Below are 14575 nucleotides of genomic sequence, written 5' to 3'. Positions count from 1 at the left end.
AAACATGTATACTGAAATGAAGGAACCGCATCCTTATTTGAAGTCGGTTACAAAATAACGTTATGCATACGTCATATGTTTTTACAAGCCGTACATTTCAAGTGCCCGGAGACAGGTCAAGGTCAATGTCATTGTTATTCTTGTTTGTATTGTATAATACATTAATTTTGAAACAATTTACTGTGATTTAAAGTATTAGAAGCTATATGTTATAGCATATATACTTTGAAATTACCCAATTAGTTGTTGTTGTCCAAAAAAAATGTTTAAATTTATAACTAACTTACATACAATCGATAAACTGTACATGTAAAAGAAAACACATTTTTTTAGTAATTTTTTTTTAAATTAACCGTGCACTACTAAAACTCTGCCAAAAAATGGTAATCCCTTGAATCTTCACAGAAAATACGATCTATCAGGATACACTTCGGCTTAGGCAGTTGTCTGAAGAGCCTAGAAAGGCCAATTGGATATAACACGCGCTACACTGTAGCACGTGGTGTGTACCTATTGCAGTAAAATCAGTTCATTTCAAGTCCAAGAGTTCAAGCAGTAATCTTTATATTTTTACAGAAAACACTTTAACATGAGACTGCTATTTATTTTAACAAGGATTAATACAGCTTGGCAAATAAATCTGGGGGCACGGTAGTGCCCCACCAAGACGAGACAACGGAAACGCAGGACACTACCTACCTTTTCTCGAAGCGTTTCGTCGTATTTTTGTACCCTTCTCAGGATATGTTGTCAGTAGAGTACTTATTAAACATGTCAAGTTTATTATAGCTATTATATTTTATACATTATTAATATCTAAAATACCCGGATTTCATCACTGATTATCCTCAAAATTGTTAGGGTACTTCCTGAAGTCATAGAAAGCCGATTTTAGTGTGTATGCTAGGATTAGCACACGGACAACCTAGAAATTAAGAAATCTGTAGGTTTTGCCTCCATCCCTTAAAATAGAGGGATGAAAGTTTGTGTGGAACATTTGACAATTTTCAAGCTATGAACAATTACAATGAATAAAAATTGGTATTTAGAATATTGGTTACCAATAAATATATTCGTAACCCTTCAGCACATTCTTAAAATTCCAAATTTGCTAGATTTTAAGTAAATAGCTTACAAAAAATTTTGATAAATAAATATAGACTAGAAACTCATTGTACTCAACACACGTGATCGTTATGCGCATGCTTATTATTTATTAAAATAGTGTTTGATAAGTCAGATATGCCAAAGCTTGTATCAATACAACTTATTATAATATATTTTTTATTCATTCATTAATAGTTTCACATGTTTATTTGCATTTATTTCGCCAAAAAAAAAGTGATGGGATATCACACAGGGAAACACAAAAGGAAATAGATAAGCAATAAATATAAAATAATATAAATAAAGTTTGTAACAACGCTTCTAAGGAATTAATCTCGTCTAGCTACGAATGCGTCGTATTTAGACGTTTACTCACCTACTTATAATAATTGTAACCTTACTTACGTTACAAAATAAACCGTTGTTTTTTGGAGTTACTTTTTCCCATCAAGGGTCTCCACCACCAAACCCCACACTACAACGTTACATTTATCAACAATAATATGGTGGTGTTGTTATAAAAAAGTAGCTTATGTCCTTCCTCGAGGTTCAAGTTTCCTTGATAATAAATTTCATCAAAACCGGTTCATTGTTCTAGCCATAGATATACATATTTACTTACTTACGCATTTAATATTAGTATAGATTAGTCCTCAATCAACATTGAATAGCAACATTATATTGTTGCGAAATTCATAGCATCTTTCTGACGTCATAAGGTCTTAGTGACGTATGGGTCTAGTAAAATAATTGAGTTAAGTTTCGTTGGCATCTTTTTGAATTTATAAAAAGGTACTTTGATGTGATGTGTTGATTATCAATAGCGCAATGTCTTACGGACAGACGCAATGCAAAAATAGATATTGACCGATTGGGCTATTGTCATCCTCACTACGAACAAAAACTTTACTTTTAATTGGAGGGTTAATAGAAGTTTTAGTAAATTCCTAAAACATGGGCGGTGCTAATGTTCTTATACAAAAAACTTACGGTGTAATTGTTTGTACGAAACTTGCTTGAATTGTTATCTAATATTTTTGAAGTAAATACTTCTTTATTTTTGAAATTTATATAAATACTAACAGTATATACAAAAATATAAGTGTATTTTAACTATTATTTATTTAAATTAAGCTGTATTGATATTTTGTACCGAGTTTGCGACATATTTTGATGAAATAAAAGCTTTATAATAAAAAGAGATAATTATTACTTAGTGCCAATAGATGTGGAAATTGAACAAATATATTTCACGGTTTCAAGTTTTCACTTATCTCGGCAGTCCCTATGACTGCCTGTTTTTTTGTATCAATTTAATTTATTTGAAAGTTATATACTATGTAGATTATGTTGTACCACTTCAATCTTATAAGAAAAATAAAAAATAAATTTTTGTATTTTTTTATTATACATATTAAATTATCCTCTATTGGTTTCTCGATTTCTCGAGTAAACATATGTATATTTTCTCAAGAAATCTAGCTGTCAATCGTAATATACTTTTCAATATTCGTTTTCTGTTTTTATACTTTATTATTATTAATAAAAATAATTATCACTTTGATATATGTATTGTTCGCCAGTTTGTGTAGATTTCATTCCATCATTTCACTTTCTTGATATAATTATCGTAGTAAAACTTTCCGAAGTTATTTATGAAGAATAGAGTATAAAATATTGTCAATATTTTGTAAATCATGAGATACTCACATTCATAGAACAAACTGTTAATACTATGTAGCCCTAGAAAAACAAATTGTGCCTGAAAATAAATTTAAATTAATGTTAGTGATAAAATTTGACTGCTCGTTGGTCTAATGGCTAGATGTAATACGGCAAACCCTGTCCTGGTCCTGGATTTAAATCCCAGGTCGGGCTAATAAAAGGCTGAACGCTTACCGATTGTGTCGGATAGCTGTCCCATCGGATTATGAGAGTTAGTGAATAGAGACTGCACCTGTGTTTGCGCACATACTTGTGCACTATGTGTTCTGCGCAGTTGCCTAATCGCTCTTCAGATTAGCCGCCGTGGCCGAAATCGATCTGGAGAATTATTACTATTATAATTTGAATATGTGATGCTACGCTTAATTTAGATATTATTTCAAATAGGCTAAGTATAAAATTATAGAATCGCAAATTACAATTTTTTTTCAAAGGAATAAAATATAGTTGATTTTATCTAATCATTATTTTTGTTGCGATCAACACACATTTTAAACAAAATCTCATATGAAAAATATAGATTTTGTGCATCTTATTTAACGGACAATCATTCATCACAACAAAATCAAAACCTCCATGGAAAATATGTATTATAATATGACTTATCAACAAATGAGTTCTAATTGCCATGTAACAAAAAAAGCTTTATTATAAAAAGATTAAAATAACACGCATCATAATATAAATAAAAACACAAAAAATATAAATCTATCTATATACGCTGTCTAAGAAATGAGATAAGAATGTAGAACGCGTGAATCTTCACCAATGATCGTGGGTTCAAACCCTCGCAAGCACCACTGAATTTTCATGTGCTTAATTTGTGTTTATAATTCATTTCGTGCTTGACAGTGAAGAAAAACATTGTGAGAAAACTTGCATATGTCTAATTTCACTGAAAATCTGCCACATGTGTCTTCCACCAGACAGTATAAGAGCAGCGTAGAGGAATACACCCCAAATCTTCTCCTCAAAAAAAGGAGAGGAGGCCTTAGCCCAGCAGTGGTACATTGTTATTTATATAACTCTGTATAATATAATTTTTAGTAATAGTTAAACTAACGTAAGCTAACCTTATACTTATAAGTTATTATAAGCGTAACGTAGAGAGATCATTGTGGTGATCAGCTTTGTTAATTACTTTACATTACAATACTTTTACAGATCCATAAGCGTAACACCATCTAGCTGGATGACATTCTACAATACGCTTGTCAAGGCGTAATCACCACTCGAGAACACTTCTACTCCAAAGAATGACGGCTCTGCCACATATATGTCCAGCCCACTGTCACTGCAGCTTACCAAACCTTTGAGCTATGTCGATAACCTTGGTTATCTGTCAGATCGCCACATTTGGGATTCGATTCTTTAGAGAACCTCCGCGAGAGAGCATAGGCCTCTCCATGGCTCACAGAGCGACAAAATTGGTAAACGAAAGAGTCATAACTGGTAAAACGCACTCATTAAAGACTTTTGTCTTTAAGCTTTGCGGTATTTGTGACGAAAATTATTATTATTATCTAAGTTTCCTATACGTTGCCCAGCTTTGGTGTATTCTTCTACGTATCTAGAAGTTGTTTTGACCTAACTGCAATATTTGCTTAAGTTAGACATACTCCTGAACAACTTCAAGAGGAACTCCTTTAAGAACTATCTATTTGGGTATGTTCATGTTCACTCGGAGACTAATTCAGCTAGGCTGCTCATAATATATTTCAAATCCTACAAGATTTCTGCCAGAATTACGATATTGTGTGCAAGTGTGTCAGGTACTCGCTGTTTATGTTTATGCCTCGCCCTTCTCAGTGTAACATCTCGAACAAATCGTATACAGCATTAGCATCGTGAACAATTTAGGGAAAATTACGTCCCTTGTCTCACTCCTCGATGCATGAGGATAGATTCGGACTACAAATTTTGTACTTTGGCGGTCATAACAGCTACGTCATACAGACTCTTTAGCACTTTGATATACCGTCAATCGATTTCAAACCGTTGCAAGGACTCCAGAACAGACTCCGGTTTAAATAGAGTCAAAAGCCTTCTCATTGTTTACAAATGATAAGCACAGGGGCCGATTATACTCTCAATCTTCTGCATAACCTGCTGGACTGTGTAAAAATGGTCTATGGTTCCGTATCTTTCTCGAATATGGATGTCAGATGGAACTAACACTGAGTTCAACTTTTAATCTAATGTAGACTTAAATCTATTTGAATTTAAAAACATACAGTGAAAAAAAATACAAATAAATTGTATAAAAATCTTTTTTTAACTGTCTTTAATAAATGAAACTCACCAACTGTAATTCCGTTACATGTCTCTTCCACCACAAGTGTTTTTTGTATTTGTCTCCAAGTCCAGCAATCAAATAGTAGATGTACATGACCATATGTACAAATGCGTTAATATAGCCTATTAAAATTCCTTGACCGCCTGAAATATAACACAAAACAATTTGATGCCCAAAGGTTACGATATTTAAAATTTGCAATCTTGGTTTTATGGCATCTCAAATCAAAATATTCCTTGATTAATATGTCTAAAATATATGAATATGTCTAAAATATACAAATGAATAATAAACTACAAACCAACGTAATTTCGACAATTTTGTTTACTCACTGTAAATACAATAAAAAATTTAGTGATATTGTCTGAAATTTTTAAAAATTATTAAAAAAGGCTTGTCTAAGTAATCATATAATACCTGGTTCATACGTAGTACCAAACCATGCTGCTAATGTCATCATTATATGATGGTGTAAATGCAGAGATGTTATCTGTCTGTTCGATTTTCTTAAAACAAAGAATACAGTGTCCAATAACTCCGATATTTTTACCATAAAATAAATCCATACCGCTCCAGCTATCTGAAACACAAAGAACAGTATTTAAGTAGCGACACAAGCTAAATAAATATGCAGCGTCGGTCTGCAGGATTTATTTTTACACATTATATAAATTAAAAAATCTTAAAAGATTCAAAATTGATTTAAATAATTTAGAACATTATCGAATAAAATAGCACATTTGTATTATAATGAAATTTAAATAATAAAGCATGATAAAAAGTAACTTAAATTATTATATTTAATATATAATATATATTATTTTTATGTTGCAAATAAGTTACTTTTTTTTATAGAATAGGAAGGCGGACGAGCATATGGGCCACCTGATGGTAAGTGGTCACCAACGCCCTTAGACATTGGCATTGTAAGATATGTCAACCATCGCTTACATAGCCAATACGCCACCAACCTTGGGAACTAAGATTTTATGTCCCTTGTGCCTGTAATTACTGTTAGTACTACATTTATACTTCTGTATATTTTAGAGAAAAAATGAGGAACAAGATATACTTTATTGAAGTAGGCTCTTACAAGCACTTTTGACGACTTTACATTAGTACTATTATATTATTTATTATTTATCCTTCATAGAAGTCAACAAATACTAAATTCAGGTTTTTTTATGATCTATATAATCGTTTACCGAGTAACATGCTTTATTAATTAAAGTTTTTTAACGTGAGATTTAAACTTAAAAATTCGTAAAGATAAAATTATTTAAGGAATTTTATCATAGAAGCGGACACCTTTCCAAAGAAGCATGAATTGACTTTTTAGATGTGACTAAATCTCATTTTTTTTATTAATAGCTAAAAGTTAGCGTCAACATTACAGTAAATAATTTAAAAAATGCAAACTCATTCTACTATATACTCGTATATATTTACAGACCTATTTACATACCGATTTTATGTCTATAAATATACATATTCTTCTTTCTTTTATGTTGACAAAATGTGATAAATGACCTTTATTTACGTCCTTGACGACAAAAGACTCAGTTGTGAATCAGAATTTTGAACTGGAAATTTAAATTGTTGGGACAATTAAAATTTTTCTTACCCATCGTGCTGTAACTTCATCAGAAGGCAGTCCTTGACAACGATAATTGAAATTATAAAACAGCAAATAAGTGGTGCCCTGAAAAATAATGAAACTACTTAAATAATTAATAACTAATTTAAATGGAAAATAACGAATTTGACATAGGATTTCCATTTCCTGCATCGCACAACCACTCTTTGGGACCCTCAATCGAGTAGTTGATAATCCTAATAGTGACTTGCATCAACTATGCTCGTAAAAACGTAAATCTATTATGGATTACTTGTTTGTAGAGTTTACAGAAAAGAAGCGACAAGAAATACTCTGTTTTGCGAATTAAATAACATAGGCTATTCATTAAAGTTATACAGTTAAATTACTATATCCTTATTTTCCTTCTTCATTTATATATATTTATATATATACTTTAGTAGGTTCTTTAACCAGAACCTCAAAATCTACGCTCTGAAAAAAGAAAGGGCGCGTCATCGTGAATAAACTATCTATACTTGCAAAAGCCTACTTCAATAGTACATAGTCTACTATGTACTATTGGCATTTGTTATTGGTAGAGAGCTTGATTTCCCGCAGTTCGGCTTTTGGCCTCGATGGAAATAGCGAATAAGTTTCTATACAATAATATATTTTGTGCTCAACTTAGGCTATTTGTAATCCGATATGTGACCTGTAACCGCCCTGTAAATGCACACTTTCAGCCTGCATTTTTCTACCTCTGATGTTAAGAACCTATTATGTAGGGCCTTCAGTACACAATGGCGGTTTGCTGCTGAAGCATCGTCGATGCAGGGGTATCTTTATAAATTCAATAGGCTGCAGGATGTGCACAGAACATTGCACGAGAGGGGGACGCGGATGCGTTATATCAAAAAGATCTTATAGCCCGTTTTATGCAATGGATGGCCATAGGAGGAGGAGAATCTCATATAAACCGGTTTCTGTCTAAAAATTACTCATATATACAACACAAAGAACAAAGCGTTAACTTTGATATAAAAATACTTAAATTAAATCTTACCTCGCTGAATAAATATGTACTTAAAAGTATTTGTAATACATTATAAACTATCATTAGACTGGATACGTCGTAAGGATCCCGATCTTTCATAAAACGAGGACCGAGGCGCGTGCAGAAGTAAAAGTAGAAGCTCACAATACTAATGACTTTCAATGGATTCGCAACTAGAAACCAATCTCGCGTTATTGGATCTGAAAATGAAGAATTATAAGTATCCATTTTTAGGCATTATTTTTCCTAATTCATTAATTTTTAAAAATCATTCAGATTCTTTAAGAAATGGTATACTCATTAAACTAGAACTTTTAATACGTGGATCAATATGCAAATAAAATTGTCTAGTTTCGACTGGCTCATGGGTCTAATGTCTAGTGAAAGGAAAAAGCTGATCCCGCTCGATTTAAAAGATGAAGGTGTCATTTTGGCCCTCCCAGAACTCTGACGCTGAAGGCTTAAAAGAAAGGGCCTGAGGCCTGTTTCATGTTGCCTGTTTCAGATGACCCCGGCAAGAACAAATACCGGGATGGCCATGCACTGCCATAAGCGAGAAATGCGGGACGTCGAGATCACCTTTCACCCCCAGAGGAGCGCTCAGCCGAGTCACGAACGGAAAACAGCAAGGGACGAGCTGCTAATGCGTTATTTTGACACGATCCTGAAGCCGAACCATGCCGAAACAAGAATATACCTTTAAAGAGTTTATAGACAGTACTACCACAGAATTAAACACTTTAGGGTAATTTTAATAAGTTCCAATTTATGAATTGTGTCCTCTAGAAAATTTATTTTTACAAAAAAGTTGCAAATGTTACTTAATAAAATAAAATATTTAAAAAATATATAAAGACTCACTAGTTTTCTCATAGAAGTAATAATTGTAATACGTTACAATACTTCGCATAGCTTCCATTATTAAGCAAGACACGACCGTGCTAGTTCAGTAATTTTGTTCTTTTAAGTTAAAAAAAATAACCATACCTTCCACTATATTATAAACAAAATGTATATATTTGTATTTATTTAGATCAAAGTTCAAATTTCACATTATTCAGAATAAACAATTACTTACTGTGTAATGTATAGGTACTACAGTGAGTTGTTGAACGTGCTTTATTTCAGTTCAGATTTTTATTGCGGTGGGAGACGAGTTTTATCATTTTATCGAGTTCACATTTCTATCATTTTCCAACAGCTTTGCACAAATTCACAAAGCAATCACATTTTTCTATTGTAATTTTAACAGGACAACTTGTTTGTCACGTCAGTTAGTTAAGAGATAAATTTTGTTAGTTTATTTATATTTCAATTAACAAAAAGCATTATCCCAATTGTGACGACAATTTTAAAAACGAATTTTTCATAAAATTAATATTATAATAAATCTCATTGTAGTAGGCTTTTGGAAGTATAGATAGTTAAATCACGATGAAGCGCCCTTTCTTTTTTCAGAGTAGTTACCAATAAGCGTGTGCCCACACTTACGAAGTTAAATCACCAATATGGAAATAACTCAAAATAGTAGGTTAAGAAACTATGCTGTTAAGTCCTTAGTGCTTAGACTCATCTTGCAAACCGGAACACAACAATACTGCATTCCGATGCGCTTGCATAAAGTACTACAACCAAGTTTGAAATATCCTTTAGCAAGACTTACGCGTGTAAACAATTTTTATTATTTCCTTAAATGTGTGCAATCATTTTATTGAAGAATTAAACTATATGATGTAATTTTTATGTTAGTGTTTTCATTACATTAACGGGTTACGGGTTGAGGTCAGTGCGTCATGTAATATACAAATAGTGTTTATATATAAATAATAGTTACAATTATGTAATTTCAATTATCTACTATGGATTTATTGAGGCGTTTTTTTAATCATTTTTATTGTTTCTTTTTCTTTTGTCAATTGTCATTTATTGTCAATTGTATGTTGTTGCTAGCTTATAAAAAAATGTTCCTTCCACAAACTGACTAATGACTTAAATCAAGGAACTCTTCTATTTTGATTCCATGGCCTCTGTTAAACAATCATGTAGCTAAACAGCATCACTCAAGATACATTACATTTTACAATACATTTTAATGGTAATCAATTAATTTACAATGTATGCAGAGAAGGCGATATAAACTTAACATGATACTTACTCGAACAAAATAAATATTTTATTCTTATTATTATTCTTAGTCATTACATATGAAAAACTAGACATTCCACGAACACGATGTTTATTTTTTTATTATACATAATATAATAATAATGTCCTCCAGACCGATTTCGGCCATGGCGGCCAATCTCAAGAGAGATTAGCCAACTACGCATTAGATATTATAGTGCACAAATGTTTGCGCAAACACAGGTGCACTCTCTATTCCCCAACTCTCATAATCCGATGGGACGGCAATCCGACACGACCGGAAAGAGTTCAGGCGCAGGACCAACGGCTTTACGTGGCACGGGAGTGTACACACTTCCAAATTCCAGACTCCGGGCTGCTACTGAGAATTTTTCTGACAGAAAAACCCAATAACTTTTTATTGGCCCGACCTGGGAATTGAACCCAGGACCTACGGATATGCGGCCTTATATCAAGCCACTAGACCAACGAGGCAGTCAGTATACCTAATGTATAATAAATAAATAAGCAATTTTTTTTTCAAGCATACATTAAACATTAATATACAAATGTTATTGTCTCAGTAATTTAAATACACATAATATATTGTTTGAAGTGTTTACGTTTTACAGCATAATACAATAAAAAGTAAATTTTCAAATTATTTTATATTAAATAATTAACATTAATTACAATAAGTTGAAATTAGTCATAGTGATGTAATAAGTTTAATGTCTATATCAGGTTTTTGAGAAAAACCATAGGAAAGAATGACAACTCATTAAACAAAAATGTTATCCAAAAATTCAATTTACTTGGTTGTAGGGCTTTGTGTAAGCCGGTCTGGGTGGTATCACTATCACGTCTTGTTCTATCCCCAAGAATAGTAATTAGTATTGTTGTAGTTCGATTTGAGGTGTGAGTAAACCAGTGTAACTACGACAAGGGACGTAACGTCTTAGTTCCCAAGGTTTGTGACGCATACGATAAAAGGGATGCTTTATATATCTTCCAATGCCATTGTCTAAGGGCACTGGTGTAAGAAATTACGATGTACCCACATTTATATGTATAAAATAAAGAGTATAAAAGGGTCTCAAACGTTTTTCGAGAACAGTTTTTATCGTTACGCTGCCCGAAGGCAACTTAGTCGTGACATTCATAAAGTGTAATCGCGATTTAATTAAGGACTAATAATTGTGAAAGAAAGCCGTGTTATAATTGTATTATGATTTAAGAGTGTTTGATGTGTAAAGTGATTTAAAATAAAATTGTGTGATAGTAAATTGGTGTTTTTTAAATTATAATCGCCACCCTCGAAGAATTTTTACACTGGTTACTACTAACCGCTGGCGGTCCATTTACTGCTGCTTTTCCTATTTTAAGTAAAATAAATAAACCTTATCAGCCCCGTCCCAGACTATATATAAAATCAATAAAATATTAATTGATATATAAATTTGCATCAACTTTAAGCAAGGGTACCGCTTTGTTGGTAATATAGCGGTACTCAGTTCTAAATGTACATCTATGCTTGGTGCTGTACTCACACAACAAAAGATTAATACGAGTAACACTTAATAATACAAATTTAAGAATAAATTTTATTTGAATACAATAAAAACACTTTAAACAAATATGTACGCATGAATATTTATAATATGTGTTTAAATAAGTGTGTGTGCGTTAGTGCGTGCGTATTATATTGATATCGTTTGCATATTTTTTTTCTATTTTGCATATATTGACTGTAAGTTATATATTATTTATTAGTATATTGGGCGAAATAGGCATCATTGGAATTTGCTTGCAACCTGTCCAAAATCTAAAATTCCAAAAAAAGCCGAGATGGCCTAGTGGTTACAACGCATGAATCTTAACCAATGATCGTGAGTTCAAACTCGGGCAAGCACCACTGAATTTTCATGTGTTTAATTTGTTTTTATAATTCATCTCTTGCTTGACGACGAAGGAAAAAACCGTGCGGAAACCTGCATGTGTCTGATTTCATTTAAATTCTGCCACTTGTGTATTCTACCAGCACACATTGAAGCAGCGTGGTGGAATAAGCTCCAAACCTTCTCCTCAAAAAGGGAGAGGAGGCCTTAACCCAGCAGTGGGACATTAACAGGCTGTTACTGTACTGTCCAGAATGTTGATTGAAGATTATTTCCAATTATAAATTATGCTGGTACATAAAATGAAAAATCTATTCGGTGATGGCCAAGCACGTAGCTTAAGGTAGGTTCAAGTCACTAGCAGGCTTACTTACTATATAATTTGATTGTAATAAATTAACAAGTTAGTGTGAAAACTAAAATTGAATTAATAAATGAATATAAAAAAACACATTTAAAAAACATTTTTAAAAACAAACTTAATTGGAGTGCTTCAAAAGTGGGCAAATATACTTAGAAGTAAATCAAACCAATCATTCTGTAACATTATAGATTTTTTTATTATACCAGCGCCTTAATAGAGGCTTCGCTCTCGTCATAATCCAGAATTGCCAAATACCAAATTCCAAAGCCTTTTCTTCAAAAATGAAAGATTTTCATTCAACCTTTCACCCCTTTATAATAATACTTCAGGGGTTAAATTTTCAAAAATCCTTCCGTAGTGCTACTTACTGTGTAAAAGGCAGCCCGTATGCAAATTTTCATCGTTCTAGCCCCAGTAATTTCGGCTATTAATTGATATGTCAGTCAGAGCAATACTTGATATTGTTGTGTTCCGGTTTGAAGGGTGAGTGAGCCAGTGTAATTACAGGCACAAGGGACATAAAATCTTACTTCCCAAGGTTGGTGGCGCATTGGATATGTAAGCGATGGTTGACATTTCTTACAATGCTAATGTCTAAGAGCGTTGGTGACCACTTACCATCAGGTGGCCCATATGCTCGTCCGCCTTCCTATTCTATAAAAAAAAAAAAAAAAAAAGATAGTCAGTTGTTCTTTTATATATACAGAAGAAAAAAGATATACATATTATTTATTTATTTAAATACTTTTTGACCACCATAAATTGTGTAGTAGTACAAAGGCGGACTTAATGCATAAAGGCATTTTCTACCAGTCAACCTTTAGGCTAAACAGAAATTCGTGAAGGCGTTAATTTAAAATAAAATATAAATTAATATTTAGTGGATTTCACTTGGACTGATAGGTGTCACGAGTAAATTAACAGTGTAAGTATTTGAGGAGAAGGTTTGGAACTTATTCGATACATATTAATATAGCATTTTAACTAGTTACTTTCGACCTTACTTATAAACGTTGCTTAGCGACGGCTTAGTTAAACACTAATTTAATCTATATTAATATTATAAAGAGATAAAGTTTATGAGTTTGTGAGGTTGTAGGGGGGGGCTCTACCGAATCGATTTTGAAAATTATTTTATCAATAGAAATCCACATTATTTGTGAGTGTCATAGGCTATATATTAACCCGAAAAATGAAAAGACTTTTTCGTGGTAGTCGGATTCGCAAAGTAAATCGGAGAAAATACGCTCGAATGAAAACGTTTCTTACACACGCTGCCTTAACGATGAGAGATATATGATTGAATTTTATAGAAAAGTCGTAGGGCTTGATTATGTCTACAAAAAGTCAAAGACAGCATATGTCTAACTATTATATTTAAGTCACAAAGATTTTATTTATATTTAAAAAAATAATTTGATTTGAATCGTTAGGTCATGTTTATTGGTCATATTATCAACAATTATGAATTCTTATCAGAATAAGTAAACTTATCATCTCTAGTGCTTAAAACAAAAGACTTTTCCCTTTTACTGCACATAAATTGGACGAGTGGTTAAAGAGATATACGCCATAGGTATGGAACTGCGACCGTGTCGTAATCTATTGGGTGATATTTATATTAGACAGTTTTTTTTTTCATATACAACACGTCAATCTAATTAGAAATAAATTACGTTATCACCAAGGAAATTTTATTTAGATAAAATTGGTTTTTACGGTACGTTTTTTGGTTGTATAGTTTAAGAGATATTTTAAATTATTAAAAACGCGAGACAATTTTATTAATTTCATATTGGCAATAAGACAATCCGGGAAAAATGAACTAGCCGTTGCCTCTTCAGGGTTTGCCACAACTCTAATAAATGATGGGAAAACAGCACACTGCACCTTTAAACTACCACTAATAGTATCATTGGAACAACACTCAGTATGCTCCATAGTAAAAATGGACCGCTCTGGTATATTTTACGAGAGACAACTTTAATTATATGGCACGAAAGTATCATGAGTCATAGTTTATGTTGAAACAGTAAACCGAACGCTCAAAGAACCTCAGAGATTCAGATGCTGTTAAGGGTGGTGTTACTTTTGTTTTTGGGGGTGATTTTTGCAAACACTGCCTGTAATAACAAAAGGAACAAGCACCGATGTCATCACGGCATCCTTAAAATCATCTTACTTATGGAGTTTCGTTAAAATTTTGTCTGTGGCGACCATTCTCACAGACCAGCACTGGGACAACTGGCTTATATTCCGCGGATACCCATGATTTCGACGGATTTACCCAAACCGTTTAAAAAGCTACTGTATCCCGTCAAGATCTTTTTTGCCCTCACTATTAATAAGTCCCAGGGTCAAACATTCTCTCTGGTTGGTCACTGACCTGAGAAAGCAGTGTTTTTCCCATGGGCAGTTGTATGTTGGC

The 14575-nt window shown here is 32.6% G+C and overlaps 1 protein-coding gene across 1 annotated transcript; it reads right to left on the bottom strand.

Moving 5' to 3' along the window:
• Window positions 1-2492: 2492 nt before the first annotated feature.
• On the bottom strand, window positions 2493-8719 carry LOC126768558 (elongation of very long chain fatty acids protein 7-like). Its single transcript, XM_050486740.1, has 6 exons — window positions 8623-8719; window positions 7771-7961; window positions 6753-6830; window positions 5546-5708; window positions 5135-5271; window positions 2493-2869 (listed from the first exon to the last, which is right to left on the bottom strand). The coding sequence occupies exons 1-6, from the start codon at window positions 8678-8680 to the stop codon at window positions 2711-2713; spliced, it is 786 nt and encodes a 261-aa protein (XP_050342697.1). The 5' UTR covers window positions 8681-8719; the 3' UTR covers window positions 2493-2710.
• Window positions 8720-14575: the final 5856 nt, after the last annotated feature.

This window comes from Nymphalis io, chromosome 5 (genome assembly GCF_905147045.1).
Source record: "Nymphalis io chromosome 5, ilAglIoxx1.1, whole genome shotgun sequence".
NCBI lineage: Eukaryota > Metazoa > Arthropoda > Insecta > Lepidoptera > Nymphalidae > Nymphalis > Nymphalis io.
This window is presented reverse-complemented; position numbering and strand designations above follow the sequence as displayed.